The 19,127-nt window shown below is 24.7% G+C and overlaps 2 protein-coding genes across 2 annotated transcripts; both read right to left on the minus strand.

Annotated features, from left to right (window-relative positions):
- Positions 1-5,392: 5,392 nt before the first annotated feature.
- Positions 5,393-6,958, minus strand: OCT59_014849 (uncharacterized protein; the record flags this gene model as incomplete). Its single annotated transcript, XM_025313670.2, has 8 exons — positions 5,393-5,428; positions 5,485-5,649; positions 5,731-5,904; positions 6,007-6,120; positions 6,196-6,328; positions 6,403-6,629; positions 6,772-6,819; positions 6,893-6,958. 8 exons carry the CDS (start codon positions 6,956-6,958, stop codon positions 5,393-5,395), a joined length of 963 nt encoding a protein of 320 aa, XP_025186819.1.
- Positions 6,959-14,143: 7,185 nt separating this feature from the next.
- Positions 14,144-16,138, minus strand: OCT59_014850 (uncharacterized protein; the record flags this gene model as incomplete). Its single annotated transcript, XM_066150286.1, has 6 exons — positions 14,144-14,190; positions 14,254-14,289; positions 14,369-14,407; positions 14,480-15,443; positions 15,795-16,004; positions 16,085-16,138. 6 exons carry the CDS (start codon positions 16,136-16,138, stop codon positions 14,144-14,146), a joined length of 1,350 nt encoding a protein of 449 aa, XP_066002466.1.
- Between the last annotated feature and the right edge of the window lie 2,989 nt (positions 16,139-19,127).

Below are 19,127 nucleotides of genomic sequence, written 5' to 3' on the forward strand. Positions count from 1 at the left end.
TGTGACATAATTTTGATAATTTGTTAACTTTGTTATGCATATACAGTATAAATACATTACAATTCACCTTTTTTTAGGTTTTTCTAAGCACTTCTTTAACATCTCTTATATAAAGTCATTTTTTGAGATATACTTTATTTAAAGGAAATTACCATGCAAAAAAGATAAAAAAAAATAATAAAATTAAAAATAATAAGATAATAATTGTAAAAAATATAAAAAACAATACTATAAAGAAAAATGACAATAAAATAACATAAAATAACAATAAGATTTATGCAAATAACAATAAAAATAGTAAAAATAATATTAAAATTTACAAAAATAACAACATGATTAGAGAAAATAACAATCGCATTAATAAAAATTCATTATTTTACCTCAAATTAGTTTACTAAGTTTAATATACAGTATATATATATAAACCAAAATAATCTAAATCTTATTATACATAGTTAGTATCTACTTTATTAACAGATTTTTATAAAATATATAATAAAAGCTAATTACTAATATAACAAATTTCTTTAACTTATTGGATTTTAATTTTTTCACATACTTATTAAATAGCCTTAAATATTCTATATTTGTCTGTTAAAAAAAAAGATTATTAGTAGTGTGCCAAAATTTCTATTTAGTAATAAAAGAAGGTACATAGCCAATTCCTCCTCCAGAATTAGCAGACTTTTATCAACAACAAAGTTGGGGCGCCTGAATTGAGAGCTTGGATTGGTTACCAAGGTTGTCAACACAGTAATTCTCCTAAATCAAACCAGTAATTCCTTAACTTACTACCAAAGTTGTCAATGATGTAATTCTTTAAATCAATCCAAAAATTCTTTATCTCACTACCAAGATTAATTCTCCTAAATCAAATTCTTAATTTACTACAAAATTGTAATCTTCTAAACCAATGTTAACTTACCAATGTTGTCAATTCAGGATTCTTTAAGGTTGTATAGTCAATAACTCTTCTAAATCAACAAGGAATTCCTCGACTCGCTTAGGAGTTACCCCAACAATGCAAAATAAAAATTAAAACACACCTTTCTTTAAAATCTTATTCAAAGTTCAATATTTTCACTTTCTCTATGAAATGAGTGTCCATGCATTATTAATGTCTTTCCAGTTATCTGAAATATTGAATTAACAATAATATTATAATAATATTCACCAATATGATAATTTATCTGCCTTCTTTAAAGAGTATTACCATTTTAACCAAAATAGTTCTTAGACGTTCTTTGTTGGAAGTAAACAAAGAAAATAATTAAAGAATTTAAATAAAAAAAAGTAGTAGTAGATTGATTGTAGTAGAATAAATATAGAAAGGGTATTTATATATAAAAAATATTTCTTATAGGCAGTATAATTTGGAATAATTTTTAACAGTAATGAATAAAGAACATTTAATACATTTCAAATATATATTTTTTGTAATTATCCATCATATTAGTTATGACTGTATAAAGTATCAATATATCAATCAAAGTCATATTACATATTCTTTGTTAATTATATGAGTCAATATTTTACCATACAGTTAGTATTTGTGATAAGTATGACTCAAATTGACATATAGACGTCAAAGTCTATTATAGTCAATCATAGTCAATATGAACAAGTAAACATTAATATACAATAATAATTTGTCACAAATAGATATATAAAAAGAAATTACTATAGTAATTGAGTAAAAATGATTTTGTTTCAAAATAGTAAATGTAATTATATGACGATTTGCGAATAGTATTTGATAATTTATGAAATAGTGATAAAATAAATAATAAATAAAAATAATAAGATAAATAAAATAATTATAAGATAAATACAAAAAAAAAATAAATAAATAATTCCCAAAAAAGAATAACATTAACAAAAGTTCATGTAGAGAAAATGATGTTGATTTACTCTCTAACATAGCAGAGCACTGTATTAATGAATAGTGAAATTTTATTATCATTAATATAATATATTATAACTGAAAAATTTTATTTAATTATTCACATCATTCACCTTCCATAACTGGTGATCATTTTTAGTTTATTTCTGACAAAAAAAAGTGGTTATGCCCTTTAATAAAGAAAAAAGATATTAGATAGATTTATTATTAAAAATGCATTAAGTTTGCAAAAAAAAATTGTCAATTTATTTAATAAAAAAATTAAAAAAATCTTGAATAGTTGTAAATATATTAAATATATTAATTCTACGAAAGAAATTGAATATATCCCGCGGGCTACTTCTAGTTACAAATTAAAGAAAATTTTATAATATAAAAGACATCTCAAATAAAAAAAAATTTTCTTAATGCTGGCCAAATTATCACGTGATTTTAAAGTAAAATTTGGCACCTTAATTTTTGGAGTTGCTGGGACTTTATGACTGGAGCTGTATAATAAATTATGTTTATTTTTAACACATTTACCATATTCTGAAATTTTGAGAATATAAAGAACATTCCAGAAAAATCAAATAAGGCTTATTGCTTGTGGATAGATCTTTTTTTTTATTTTGTTTTTTCTATTTTTTCTTTTTTTTCATTTTTCACCTCTAAGGTTTGACAATATAATCAAAATAAACTACTTAAAATAAACTACTTTTTTTGTTGAATAAATATGCTTTGTATGATATTAGTCAGGATAAGTATATTTTTTTACTTAAAAATAAAAAACGTGTTAATATTTATAAGATCTAATTTATCTAATTGTTATATTGATTTAAACTCATTTAATACTGTTGCAACGCAACAAGCTACAACTAAAAAAAAAATTAATTTATTATCTGTTTCTTTAAGTTTCACGTAATTTCATATAAAGTATAATACTTCAACAGTAAAAACTTTCGGACGAAATGTAAAAAAGAAGATAGAATTAATAACCTTATTCGAATATGAAATCAGAATAATCAACTGTTAACACCATGACAATCGTAATTACACAAGGTTTTACAGGTCACAGAATACTAGCTTATTAAAGGTCAGTCGTTATACAAGTCATTTCAATGCATCCATTTCGTTGAAAACAACCACGCAAGGCTTTACAGAATCCTGAAAAGTTGGCTCAATATTTTTTTTTCAGCCACAATAAACTTTACCTAATCTTTACCTTACGAAAATTTGTCAGTAGATTTTTTCTGGAACGGAAAGTAATAATTTTATATGGGAGATAAAAAGGAAAAAAGAAAAAAATAATATTTATTTTTTTTCTGGTTTTGACAGATCAAAATGAGCCACTTAAGAAAAAAAGCTGATAATATCGAAGCGTTATGCAAATACGTAAATGAGATGTTAAGTAATGTCAATATTCTTTAAGAAATTTATTTGTTATGAGGAATTGAGGATATATTAAAAGTTAAATTAAAATTCACACTTTTCTATAATTCTTGCAAATTTCTATATTAATTATTTTGTTAATTTGTTCCTAGATATTGTTGGGTCAGTTCTTTAACACCTAAAAATATTAATTTAATTATGTAAGCAGAAGGTTTGTATATATTAAACAGTATATAATCAACTGGTATATCGAAAATATCCAATCAAACGTGTAGTATAGCACTTTACATCAGCATATACATTCAATCACGAATAAAGGACTTAATACAAATAAACTGTACACTTAAATAATAATCAAAGTTTCCAAAATTTCCAAAATTTTAAGTTTCCAAAGTTTAATTTAAGCATAGAAAAATTTCTTATTTAAAAAAGGTTTTCCCTTCAATTTAAAAAGATAAAAAAAATAATTTTCAAATTAAATTAAATGAAATCTGTTATTTTATACTTTTTTTTTTTATTACATTTATTTGTAATTTTGTTATCGTTAATTCTTTTAATTTTAACTTATGGAGTTATTTTAACGTTAAGAATGACAATTCCAAAGAAAAATGTTGGTAGATTATGGTCAAGGTTGTATTCAATATTAACAAGAGGTCATTTTCATGGTGGAGCTTGGCATGCTTTTAAAAGATTTTTTAAGTGAAAGTTGTCTAAACAAAGAGACCGAAAAAAAGGTTTTAAAATCAACGTTTTGCTGTGGCCGATCACATGATTACGACTGATTATGGAATTAGCAAATAGTGTATATTTATTGTATATACTACTAAAGGTCGTGGCTGACCTAGTGCACTGGCATGGTGTACCCCTCCTATGATTGTCTAAGACAGGAATGGAGGACGCAGGTTCGATCCGTCCAGCCAACGGATGCTCTATGAATTATACTGCGTGGGCCTATACCATAGGCCTAGAAGGTGTAGATCGTAGCCCTAGTGGTGGGAAAGTGCGTAGATCATGGTATCACACCGACTTCGGTCACAACCGTGGTATCAACCAATGGTAGACTACCTCGGTAGTCGACACCCAGGGGGAGTAATCCTATCCTGGGCTACCAATAGTGCTAAAGCCTTTACTTTGGTTTATTGGGATGTGATGTCGTGTTAGGGACTCCTCCAAGTTCGTTGAAAGTACCAGAGTGGCGCTGTCCTCGGGCGGTTTGATTATAGCTTAGTATTAGATAGCGTTCGACTTTTGTTTTATCTTTTGTTCTTGTCTATCTTTCTGTAATCTTGTTCACGTGGTTTTAAAAATAAAAAATAAAATAAAAATATTGTATATACTACTATATTATTTCTAACCTTATTTTTTGTATATATTTTACATTTAATGTAATAAAGAAGTATGCGTTACTTAAAATAAATAAATAAATTAAGCTTTTTTTCGTTAATTAGAAAAAAAAAATATCGATTAAAAACTCATTATCCGGAAATGTATTAACAATGGTAATCACTATGAATGTACACATGACCCGACAGCAATTAAATCATCATAATAATTATGGAATAGATAAGGCGCAAGCGAATCAACACGTCATCGCAAATTCAAAATTATTCATCTAAAACTCTCCATTACATACGATTTTTTTTTTAAAATATCAGTACTTTCAAATAATATTCTCAAAAATGGAGATTTGATTGAAATGGGTTACCAGATGGATATTGATTGCAGGATGGAAACCCGAACATAATACCTTATAGTAATAATCAATCAACTCCAAATCACTTAAGAAAAAAATATTTATTAATTATTTAATTGTTAATTCGTTTAAGATTTTACTTTTTTAACATTATATGTTCAGGGCGAATTTAACGAAAATTGCATAGTTGACAATAAATTCACAAATACTAAAATTGATAACTCAATATTTTTATTAAAAATCTTATGATATTTATAAAAAAAACCCAAAAACATAATATGTTAAATAATTATAACTAAGAATGACTTTACATTGTACGCGCGTCAGATTTCAATCTCTATATGTATTTTATATATACGATAGTGCCGTTTCTTAGACGGATCAGCGATTAATATAATTATTTATTATCGGGATGGCTTTTTTTTTTAAACATTCAAAAACTGTTTTTTTGTTTGACAAAACTGTTAATATTAAGTAAAAAAAAGTTAACATATATAGATAATTATTATTTCCTTACCTTCATACTATCTTCACTATATCTAGTACCAATAATTTCAATAGAATCAATAATTTTTCTAATTTCTGATAATTCTTCAGAACTAAGATGAATTTTTCTTGCTTCAAAATTTTCTTCCAAATATTTGATTTTTCTTGTACCAGGTATAGTAACAAAGTCATTACCCTATAAAATATAAAAAAGAAAAAAAAAAATATTATGAATATTATATTATATAATATTTTTTAAGATATTAAGTATATTAACCTGAGCTATAACCCAAGCCAGACAAAGTTGACCCGCAGTTACGCCTTTCTTACTACCAAATTCATCGAATTTATGTACAATTTCCAAATTTTTATTGAAATTTTCACCTTGAAAACGTGGAACATCTCTTCTAAAATCATCAGGTTCGAAATCATCAAGAGATTTATATTTTCCCTAAAAAAAGTAATTTAAAATTCATTGTAGTTAGAAAAGTATTCTTGATTTTCTTTTTTTTTTACATGCAGTATATATACAAATAATTTAAGAGATAATTACTGTTAGAAAGCCACGTCCGAGTGGACTATAAGCTACTATAGTAACACCTAATTCACGACAAGCTTCCAAAACTCCATTTGTCTCAATATCAAGAGTCCAAGGACTATATTCCATCTTAAAAAAAAATGATGCTTAATAATTTAATAATTAAATAATAATGTTGATATAATAAAAGATTGATATTATTACTTGAACTGCGGCAATAGGATGAACTTTGTAAGCACGTCGAAGACTTTCTGCGGAACATTCAGAAAGACCAATATATTTGATTTTTCCTTCTTTAACAAGTTCTGCTAAAGCGCCGACAGTGTCTTCAATTGGTCTATAAAAAATTTAAAATGAATAATTAATTTATTATGAAATTTTCAGTAGGAATAAAAAATTTTCTTTACTTACGTATTGGGATCTACACGATGTTGATAATAAAGATCGATATAATTTACTCCCAATCTTCTTAAAGAATTTTCGCAAGCTTGACGAACATATTCAGGTTTGCCTGATATATTATATTCGCCATTTGGTCCTCGAGAGAATGCAAACTTTGTACAAAGAAAAACTTCATTACGACGTTCTTTAAGAACTTTTGAAAGAAGGATTTCATTGGCTCCGGATCCATACATATCCTTTACATTTTTTTTAAAAAAAAGTAATACACCATTATTTATTATTTAAAATAATATTAAAATTTTAAATTTATTTGAAGAGTTTAAATACAAACAGCAGTATCCCAAAAGGTCATCCTATATCAATTGCTCGATTTAATACTTTAATATTTTCCTGTTCATCAGCTGAACCGTAAAATTCACTCATGCCCTACCAAACAAAATATCAGAATCACGTAATAGGCAAGTAATTATAATTATGAAGTATAAAGTGCAGAGTATACCATGCATCCCAAACCGATTGCAGGGATTTTTACACCAGTTTTACCAAGTTCACGAAGAAAAGTCATCTCAAAAGAAAAGAAAAGGAAGAAAAAAAATCAAAAAAATAAATTTCTTTGAAGCAAATCAATAAAATTCCAAGTGCTTTTATTTAATTTTAATAACAGATAACTGATAAACCCAAATTTTTAATAAACCGGATTTAATCTGGAAAATCATTTATATGTTTTGCGCCAAATTTAATTAATAATATGCATACAATATTAAAGTATGTATTTGCAGCGGATTGACTTAGAGAAAACGTTTCTAAAAGGATATTTATTAAATAATCGATACCTCCTAAGTATATTATGCTAGTAGAAGGATGATAACCCATTTGTTTATTACTAAGCATAATAAATAACTTTTTTATCATCCTGGACACGGGCACCTAGTTGATCAGTGATCACCATATAAAATAAACTATTTTTGTATTTGTGTATTTGTCAGCTTGATATTATGAAAGTGTTTGATATAGAGAGATTCGTGAGTGATTTAGTTTACGTAAGTCCTTTAATACCGAAGAAACTATTAATAAAATTCGGCAAAGGCAACGAATCAAAAAACTGCTGACTTAAAATTCGTCTAAAAATAAAATAAAAATAAAAATAAAATCCTTTCCCGTACAACCTTTAAAAGCTCGTGTATTTCTCAGTAGAGAGAAGACCAAAGCAATAGTAAAAAAAAATTAAGATGTGTTCAACTGACGAACCTTATAATCTGATAGCAAAATATCAAGATAATTTACGTATCGTGCTTTTTTTATTTAGGTTACCATGTATTCTTTTAACTTTTTTAAAAAGAACGTTTCTATATTTTCAAGATAAAATTATGATAATAATTAAGAAATCATCTTGGCTTTAGTAATATGATAATAAATTCAATAATATTGTATCCTAAATATTGATAAACAGATGGAATTATAAGAACTCGTCTTAAATTAGGCGTCACACTTAGACGCAGTTTCTAACGGTTTTATCAAGATCATGTATGCGAAAAAATACAATTTTTATTGAATATTATAATTATTAATAAAAATTTTTGGACTTGGTAACACTGTTCTAGAATTTTTTTGATGTCATTTTTACGGCATTTTATAAAACTTTATGTCACACAAATCAAACTCTTGTAAGGCTGCATAATAATTAATAATTAAACAACTATGAATAATTAAAATATATGAAGTTTCAAGTTTGAAATTTCATCTTAATTTTTACATAAATCATGGAATATTATAAAGTTTATAACCTGACAAATGAGAACAATTTTTCATAATATAAAAATGATTGTAAATTTGGACAATTTTTTTTTATTTATGCTAAAATAAACTTAAAAAAATTCATCACATAACGATATATTTGGTCACTAATGGGCATCTAGTATTATAGTAGTTATAGTTTAATAGAAATAGTTATAATTTATTGATTTTTATTGGTTTGCTAATACATTCACTAATATTTATAGCTACATTACAATTAGTGAAATCAAAGAGTCACGACTGAAGTCGTCAAGCTGACAAATACACAAATACACAAAAGTCTAAAATAGTTTAGCTTATATGTTGATCACTGATCAACTAGATGCCCGCGTCCAGGATGATAATTACTATGCTTAGTAATAAACAAATGGGTTATCATCCCCCATTTGTTTATTACTAATCATAGTAAATAATTAATACTTATTTGCTAAAAGTAAATATCACGACTCTATTAATAATATCGAATCTTCATAATCGAATAATAATCGGTTACAGATGTTTTCATAAATGTGTGTACACGTGATATACCGTATTATGTTTAACACTTGCAATACACACAATAAACATATAACTATGTAAACAAGTATTAATAGGTGAATATAGAAATTTTGCTTGAGCACTAGGACCCAGAAATACAGAGGTAGGGTACACAGATGCATCGCAATCATAGTGGAATTAGACGGAGTAAAGTTTTGATTTGCGTACAATTTAAGAATAGTTAGGTCATCAAGATTGCGTGTTTTTTATCAAAATTTTTATATGTAAAAAATTAGTTTGCGTATTTTTGGCCTAAATTTGGCTAATCTAATATATATAATATATTTACTGTACGTTAACCGCATTGTAATATTTAGTATTAATTGAAAGAAATTTCTAAGGGTTAAAAAGTGAAATTTTAGAAAAATATTATTGAAAAAAATGGTAAATTAGGATAAATTCATTAGTATTTGGTTTTATAATAATATAGAAGTCATGATAAAATAATTAATAACTTAATGTCTGAAATTTTATTTGCGTATTTTTGCAGGATTTTCAATATCAGATGTCATATACTGTATATATATTTCTATTATTTCTATGAGCTATACGCAGAGATTTTTTATATGTGTAGTACGCATAATTAAGGGTCAGGTGGCGAAAAATTTTCTTACTGGGTCCTTGAACACTTATCATCTTGCCAATGATTATTACGACACCATAAAAATTATTTACTATCACAGGATCATAAAAAAAATTAGGTGTCACTAAATAATCACATGATAGGGATTTTTTATGGTGACGCTGAAGTATGACTTATAACAATGATAATAATAAGGTCGTTCCCAACTTGATTGAGTCGATCTAATATTGTTTCCCAAATTAGATAAAAATGCTGATTTTTTTTATCAATCTTTTTTTTTAATTAATCTTAATCTTTTTTTTCGATTATTTTTTTTTAAAAAAAATGTGGTTTTTTAGTAGCCGTCTATAAAGAAAAAAAAATTATTGAATGAAGATGCAGTGGAAGTAAAATCTACAGAAACTTTTGACGATTTATTTTGGGCTATAATAATAATAGTAATGGTTCTTTATTAAGGATGACTTATCATAGGCCAATAAAAACAAGTAAAAATAATAGTAAAATAATAATGTAATAATAGAAAATATACTTGTTATCTCATTTTGTATGAGAGTAATTTATAAAAAAAATCCATTAATGTATACAATATTCATTTTAAAGTCGCAAATAGCCATAAATTATCGTGGTATGAAATATTTTATCAGAAATTATGGGTAATAATATAATAAAACATGTTAGATATGAGGATAAATTTGAGATACTGTATTTAATTGGCTTAATTTGTGTAACTTGATGGGTAATAATTTCTTATAAAAAATCAACTTTACTTTTCTAGAAAATAAAAATTACCCTAAGTAAAAATATACGGTATGATTAATATCCACTTATCCGATATGTTTACTTACTGATAATAAATCCTAATATACTTTACAATTGATAATTTTATTTTTCTATAAAATAATGACGATAATCTTTTTCTAAATTATAATTTTTTAAGAAATAAATAAGTTGTACAACCACCAAAATTTTAATATTGTCTACCTGTCAGTCCTGTCATGTGCTGCATTGTAAACAAAATAATGATCATCTGATCATACAATATAGACAAAATAATCCGCAACTTGGATCTTTTATTATTTTTTTTATTGTACATATTTGATGTAAAAACTACAAAGGTACAAATGACGTTAAGGTTAAGCTTTTGTAGGCTAGAATTATTTTAATTTTGATATTTTTGGAAAAAAACTTATTTTATTAAATCATCATAGAATTCAAAAAATGGAAACTTTAAATTCATAGTAAAATAAAATTTAATTGCCATATTTGTGTCTATTATTAATAAATTTCAATGGTAATAAAAAAATATTAAATATTTAATAATGGATTAATTTCTTTCTTTTTTTTTTTAATAATATCTATTTTAGTTATTAATTAGGATAATTTTTTTTTTATTATTGGCAATTGATGTTTAATGAGCCAAATTTGAAGTTTCGAATGAAAAGGCGAAATCAAAAATTCAATTTTGATTATAAAGTGCATAATATTTCGATATTTAATGTAATATAGTAACATATTTTCAGGTAAATTTTATTCCCTTTTTCGTAACATAATGAGCTTATAAAAATTAAAAGTTAACCATGTTTTAGATAATTTTTCTAATCAATAAAACTTTTTTTCAAAAAAAAATTCAGAGATCATCTCTTAATAATTTTTTGTTGCAGAAAAAAAGAATTATTATAGATTTCATTAAACATTTAAGAGTATAAGACAATACATACTATCCATTTTTTAAATATATCTGTATGATATTATTGATGACTATATCTATTTGGTGAGTGACTCTATAAAATGAACCTTATTTTAAACATCGTTTTTATTCGCTTTTCAATGCAAAAAATCATTTACTAGGACTTCAGGCCATTAGAAAATTATACTCATCATTTGTGTAAAATTTTTGAAGAATATCCCAATGGTTCACAAGTTTTTTGTAAATTTTCCAAGTTGTTAAAAATGCACCAATGATTAAATAATTTTTACCTACAACCTTATAATAATGATCACGCTTTTATTATCAGCCAATTTCTTACTTACAATATTATAATATTATTTTTTTTATTTAATTTAGTAATTAAGGTGGGATTCGATTTCATTACCGGCAAATAATTAAAAGAACTTTCAAAGTTGTTTAAACTGATAGCAATGACGTGAAACATTGTACCATGTTAAAACCAAAAGCAGAAATAGCACATTTTGGAGAAGTTTTATTGGTCTAGCTATCACGTTAATAATGCTGGAATTATTACATACTGTACCTTTTATATGGATATTTTGCTATAAGTATCGAAAACGTATTTAAAGATTTTCTTAACAAGCAAAAGGGATTTGGTAATTAAACTGCATTATTTCGTAACAAATTTATGTTAATCAATTATTACCTTTAAACAAAAAGTAGGCGAAAAATAATCCTTCATTACCTTTTAAACGAAGAAATTTTATCAGCAAGTGTAAGAGCTATACTAATGAAAACATACTATGTATTCTAACGGTCGTGAAATTTTTACGCCAAGTTTCGCCAGATTTACGAAAAAAAAAATTTTTTTTAAAAATATGAAATTTGTAGAATATTTCTTTTTTTATGTGGGGAAAAATAGAAATTGTTTATAAATTAATGAATATCAAGTAAATTAGCACATAAAGTCTTGATATTTTAGGTTGGAACCGTTTACTCATTATTCACGAGGCGAGTAATAAACATTTAGCTAAAATTAACAAACTTCTACTCAATTCTAGCTGAAAAAATTAATTCTAACTAGAAATTGGGATGAATATTTTTACTCAATTAAACTCACCTGGAAAAAAAAATGATTTATAATTACTTTTTATACAAAAATATATTAAATCTTTATAATTTTTCATAATTTATTTTCAGCATATCAATTTTCCCATAAAAGTAAAATTCTATTTAATTTATTGGATACAAATAATTAAATAAATTATCGTTATCTGTTATAATTTCAGTAACACATATCGATAAAACAAGTTATTTTTATTTTTATTATAAGACAAGCACAGAGGTGTACTTTTTGCCAGCACTGTATGGTTGTAACGGCCACTAAGTATTTTTATTGTTAATTTACTACATTTAATAATTTGAATAAATTTATTAAAATTATTTAAATTACAAACTAAGAATTTTGTAAACCATTTTACTACTCTTAGTCTTAGTGTTTAAATAATTCAAAATAAAAAAAAAATAGATAAATAAATGATAATAATTTAAAATATAATAAATATTGTTAATTTGATTTCAATTATTTCAATTTAAAATCCATCTAAAGATAAAAAATAACAAATTAGTAAATTAGTTGATTGCTTTAAAAAGAAATCTTATTTATTTAAGAGCTTAACATCTGGAATTTCCAGTTCATCTTGTTTATTATTATGATTTTTAATGTTTAGATGTGGCAATTTGACTTTATATAGAACCCTAAAAAATGGTTTATTTTTGTGAACTTGTAAAAAAATGCATAAGTTAAATTTTATCATCTTTATTTTGTTCATTAGGGTTTGAAGTTTCATAATAAAAATAAATAAGTACTGTATATTAAAATGCTTTGTAATGAAGCAGAATATTATGATAAAGAAAATTAATTTATTATATAAAAATTCTGACGTTATTTTTTCGAGGTTTATTTGTGTCTAATTTTGGTGATTAGCCACATATCGAACCATACAATTGATGCTAAGAATGCAGATCAATATAACTGCGGAATTATAGGATAATCCAAATCATATTGACAAAGTTTGTGTTTGGATATAATTTATTTTAAAAAATTGCAGGCAAATTTGCCAGCATTACCATTTAAGGGATAAATAATATTATGTTCAGTCCAATAGGATCCATGCAGATTTTCATAGACCAATATTTTTATTAGGCATAGCAATAACGCATGATTGATATAATAAAGTGAAGTAAAAAATATGGTGTAAATGAGAAAAGTTTAAATAAAGCTAATAAAGTGGATTAAAAATAGCATAGAAATGAAATTTATAGAAAGCTAAATAAAACTTATTTATGATGTTATTAATTATTGCATGATCAAAAACGTCAAACGATAACACCATTATTAGATGTGGGGCTATATCGGTCACAAAGATTTTTATTGATTGGCGAAAATGGCTACTACATGCCCATTTTCATCAAATAATTAGGTCCTGTGACTGATATAGCTCCTCCATCCAATAACTATTATTTATTTGTTGTTACTTTTCTAAAGGGCTACTCCGTTTAAAAAATTCTTTTTTTAAATGCAAATGGTGGAATGATTTGAATGGAGGTAGTTGATATTTAATAATCATTGATAAAATAAACGTAAATTATTTAATTTATTGTGAAAGATTAGGATTTACATTATGAAATAAAAATCAATTAGGTTAATTGAGAAAATCAAAAGAAAGTGAAGGAAAAATAACATGTCTGCTTATTACGCTTATATAATTTGATAGAATATCATCTTATTAATTGTAATCCTTTTCATCTCAAAAAGAAAAAAGAATTTTAATTAACCTAATCTAACTACTGTACCTTAAGTATTAACCAAAACCATTTATTTATTTAATTATACATAAAATGATATAATCAAATGAAATTTCACCAAGAATTTGTAACAATTATCATTGAGCGAAGATACATTGAGCAGAATATTTGATACTTACTGTGTTTAAAATCTTCATTTATATAGAATATTCTTAAATATAAAATCAAATAAATCTATATGCACTATATATTATAAAAATTTATAAAGTATAAATGAAAGAAAAATAGAAGTAAACTAACTTCAATACACGAATTAATATTTAAACTATTTGACTTTAACTTTCACATAAAAAGAAATTTCATTCAATATTACTATGTTCAATATCTTGACAAATTTCATTTAATTCTATAAAAAGAATAAATTAGATATAGAATATCAATAAAATTATATATAATAATAATAAATTACCTGATTCACTTAATTGAACATCTAAGCATTCTGAAACTGTATATTATGTATTTATAGTATTTAGACGTTAATAAATTTAAATAAAATAATTATAATAATAAAAGGGAATACTTACTTGGATTTGCTGATGTTGATTGAGTAGTATAACTAGTGTCTATTAAAAAATAAAAATAACATTAATAATGTAAAATGGATTATATGATAAAACAAAATTAAATTCAGTTACCTGAACTGAATTGAAAAGATGATAAATCTGAAGAATTTACTGGTTTTGGAAGATTTTTGAAATTTAAAAGTCTACTAGTATAAATTGCTTGTGGATGCGTTTTGAAGCTTTTGGATTTATCTTCATTTGACCTGTTTTTGAATTTTTCTTTTCTAATTTTATCACATTCTTTTATTTGAAAATATATTTCACTATTTTGACTATTGCTACCATTTTTACTATCTTCATCTTCATTATCTTCACCATCTTCACTATCTTCGCCATCTTCTTCATCATCACTATATTTACTATATTCACTATATTCACTATCTTCACTATCTTTAATTTCATCATTCCATTCATTTAGTGTTTGATACAACTCTTTAGTGGTTGGTCTATTTTTTATTTCAGCATCCCAACATTTTATTATCAAATCTGCAAGTAACTTTGGTATGTCATTAGAAATTGTTGGTCTAAGTCCTTTACATATTTTAATAGATAAAAATTCATCATGAGGAATATCATTAAAAGGAATTTCTTCAGAAAGAAATTCATTCATTATTATTCCGAATGAGTAAATATCTGCTGCTTTTGTATATTGTTGTCCACGTAAAACTTCTGGTGCCATATATGGTAATACTCCATAAATTCCTTCTTCTTTATCTGTTTGTTTTATATTTGCTGGTTGGCACATTCCAAAATCACTTATAAATGGAACATCACCATAAAATAATATATTACCTGAATGAAAATCTTTGTGAACTTTTTCAGCATTATGAATATCTAAAAGTCCTCTTGCAATTTGTTGTAATTCATTAATTTTTGATTTATAATCTATATAATTTTTAGATTCATTTAAATAATTTCTCAAATTTCCATCTTTACAATATTCTATAACCATCATATACTCTTTATTATTTGGATCTTGAGTAATTCCAAAACATTGAACAATATCTACAAGATAAATCTGAAGTTGAAATTTAATCTAATTATCATCAAAAAGGAAAAATTTTATTAATAAATAAATGCAAATAACAATCTTTATATATAAGAAAAAGTAAGTTTAAATTACCTCATTTAAAAAATCTGAACATATATCAGAAGAATTATTCAAACTTTTCAATGCATATTTACTATATGAATTTCTATTCCATTTTTGATTTTCAATATCCCAACAATAAATATATCCTTCAGGCCATTCAGCCGAATAAATCTTACCAAAACCACCTTCCGCAATATAAGAGATATTTTGAAATTTCTCAAAAGGTATCCATTCAAGATATTTCAAATAATGTACAGCATTAAGTTGTGATTGCTGTATAAATTCATCAATAACTTTATTTCCACTAGTCCAATTTTTAAAGTTATCTTTAAATCTTTTAGCATTACAAGATTGACACCATCTTTCTCCTGTGCCAGGTTCTCTACATTCTCCACATATTCCATACGCTTGTTTTCTTTTTTCTAAATCTCCTATATAAACTACTCTTTCATTTACTTTTTCTGATTCAATAGTTGAATCAATAGTAGGAAATGTAACATGGAACTTTTAATAGACAAAAAATTATTAATATTTTTAACTACAAAAATTCAACAAAATAATTATAATTATTAAATTGCCATTACCCGATATTTACTTAAATCAGTACTCTTCCATAAATCTTTAGGGGTTTCATCCATATTAATTGAGCTGTGGATTATAATTTTAATTTTAGTTATATAAATAAATAACTACGTTACTCAAAATAAATTTCAGAATTATTATAGGCAAAAGAAAAAAATTATGAATTGAACGAAGTTCAGTAAATTGCGCACATTTGTATTATTTATTTGTATTACTATTTTTGTAACAAAGAAAATCAGCTCATTCAGCTGATCATCATAAAAATAAATCTAACCCGAAATGGTTAAAATGAAAAATGCGAAGTAAAATTATTTCGGTAATGTTGATCATATAAATTTTTTCAAAAAAATAAATAGCAATAAGCCTATAATAGAAAAATCATTGCCAAATTATATATCAAAAATAAATTGGTTTGGAAAAAAATTTTAATTAATATACTGTATTTTAATTAACAAAAATCATTGGATACAGATTACATGAGCTTTTTTTGTCTTTACGCTAGTGAGGAAGATACAATATATAATAATTTTGAAAAGTTTATTATGCAATTTTAAATTGAGTAAATTTTAAGCAAAAAGAAAAACGATATTTATTTAATTATGTATCAAGAGATATATTTTTTGAATTGAGACCATATCTTCCATATTACCTTTGCATTAATCATATTAATATTTGATGAGGCGTAAAAAATTAAGAATGACTAAAGTGTGAAAATTATGGTCAAGTAGTAAATAGCTCTTGTATTAACAAATCCATTTCTACGATAAAAATATTAATAAATGTTTTTAAAAAAGGACAATCTAACGGACTACAGGTTTCATGAAGATAAATAAAAGCATTATAAAATAATTAAATATTTCAAAACACAATGTAATATTTAAGATGATGATTTGTACTCCTTCATAAAATACCCCATGATATAATACTCCCCTTTATAATATCCTACCATCCACAATACCCATTATCACACAAAGTACTCACAGGTAAAATATAATGTTTAAATCAGGTATTTTGTATACGATAATAACCGAGATATTATGTACAGTGCAGTACGGTACAAGGTCAACCCCGATATTTGTATTACTTACTATATGGTAACTGTGAAATAGTTTAAAATTTTCAAAAATTTGACGAAATATTTGGTAAATTACGCGAATTTAAAATTTTAACATGAAATTTATTATGCCACTATATGAATATTTTTGAGTTGTTTATTACTTACAGCATTTTTAAAAATAGCTAGAGTAAAAAAACAGCGCGTATTCATTACTTATTAATTTTATGTGTTGTTTTAGTAAGTTATTTCGCAAAAATTCTTTGGTATATTCATAAATTAATGAAAACTCAAAATCGGTATAAACAATAATTCTTCATTATATTCGTTAAAAAATCAGAATAAATTCGTTAATATTTATTTTAATCCTTAGCTGGTGGTCTTTCAATTGAATTAGAATTCATACATTTATAAGCAAATTCCACTACATATGACTAAGTTTTTATTGTAAAAAGATAGTTTTCCTGATGATAATAATTCAGTCATAACTACACCTAGACTATAAATATCAGATGGTGATGTATATGGTTCTCTATTTAAGACTTCTGGTGCAATATATGGATAGCATTACTCCATATACTTTATCATCTGATCTTTGTTCATTTGCTAGTCCCGATAGTTCAAAATCTGAAATATAAGATATATCCTCATCAGCTTGTAAGATATTTTCACTATGAAAATCTTAAAGTATTCTAATTCATGTAATTGCATTAATTTTATTGATATTTGATGCAGTAATCCAATTTTATCTATCCATAAAAATATTGTCAAAATTATTTGAAAGACGATTTCACAAATTTCCTTATCAATAAATTGTATAATCATCATAAATTCTTTAGTTTCTGGATCTTTAGTTATTCCGTACAATGTTAATCCATATTCTTTAAACGCATTCCAATGTATTTTAAGCTATAACTTTTAAATAAATTATCATTAATAAAGATATAATGAATTAAATTAATAATAACATTATAAAAAATATACTAATTTTGATTTACCATATGTCCATATTGCAGAATATATTTCAATTTCTTTTATATTTGTTAAATTATCAAATGAAACCGTTCAAGAAATTTATAATCATCTTTTCTTGCATTATATATTGTATCTTTTATAAACTTGTCAACGCTACTGATACATCCTTCCATCATTCTAAGTGAGTCACAATTTTTACACCATGATTCTTCAATAAAAGGTTTACAATATGAACAATGTTTAGTAGAGTCTCCATTTGAGATATTGTGTCATTTTCGCAAATCAAATTTTGATATAAATATATTACTATAAATAACGGGAAGTCTCTAGTATATTTTGTAAATCATTGATTTTCACGTTAGTATAAACTGCGCTTTGTACTGTGGATATTGTAATGCCGGAATTTACCTAATAAATTATTAAATGTGGGCGCAGTACCATATTAAAAAACCTCAAGCACATCCCTGATAAAAATATTAATAAACTTATTAATTTCCACGGTGTAACCGTCAAAAAAAGCCCAAGCACGTGATTCAATGAACGTGTGATTTCGTCACCAGAAATTCTTCAATCACGTGACAAATTTTACCGTAGTTTAGATATCATAGATATCATATTACCATTATAGAATCTAATCAAATTTTCATTATAAGCTTCTGTTGTACTATCTCTAGCCACTTTTTTTATCAATTAATCTTCTTACAATGCTATCCAATTTACTAGAATCAGTTTATTTTTATTATGTATAGTTAATCACTTAATCTATATATATTTTACTTTTCTAAACTTAAATATTATTCTTACCATATATTAATAAATAGTTTGCAGAATTATGATTTTTATAGAATTTTATGGTATTGTAGTTATTAAGTATTCTTTAGCTTAATAATCAAAAATTATCACTTTTTTAAAATTTAAAAATTACAAATTGAAATATATAAGAAAAAAGATTTATTAATAATAATGATTCTCTGATAATGGAAATACAATTTTATGAATAAAATCAACAATAATTC

Source organism: Rhizophagus irregularis, chromosome 22 (assembly GCF_026210795.1).
Source record: "Rhizophagus irregularis chromosome 22, complete sequence".
Classification (NCBI taxonomy): Eukaryota; Fungi; Glomeromycota; class Glomeromycetes; order Glomerales; family Glomeraceae; genus Rhizophagus; species Rhizophagus irregularis.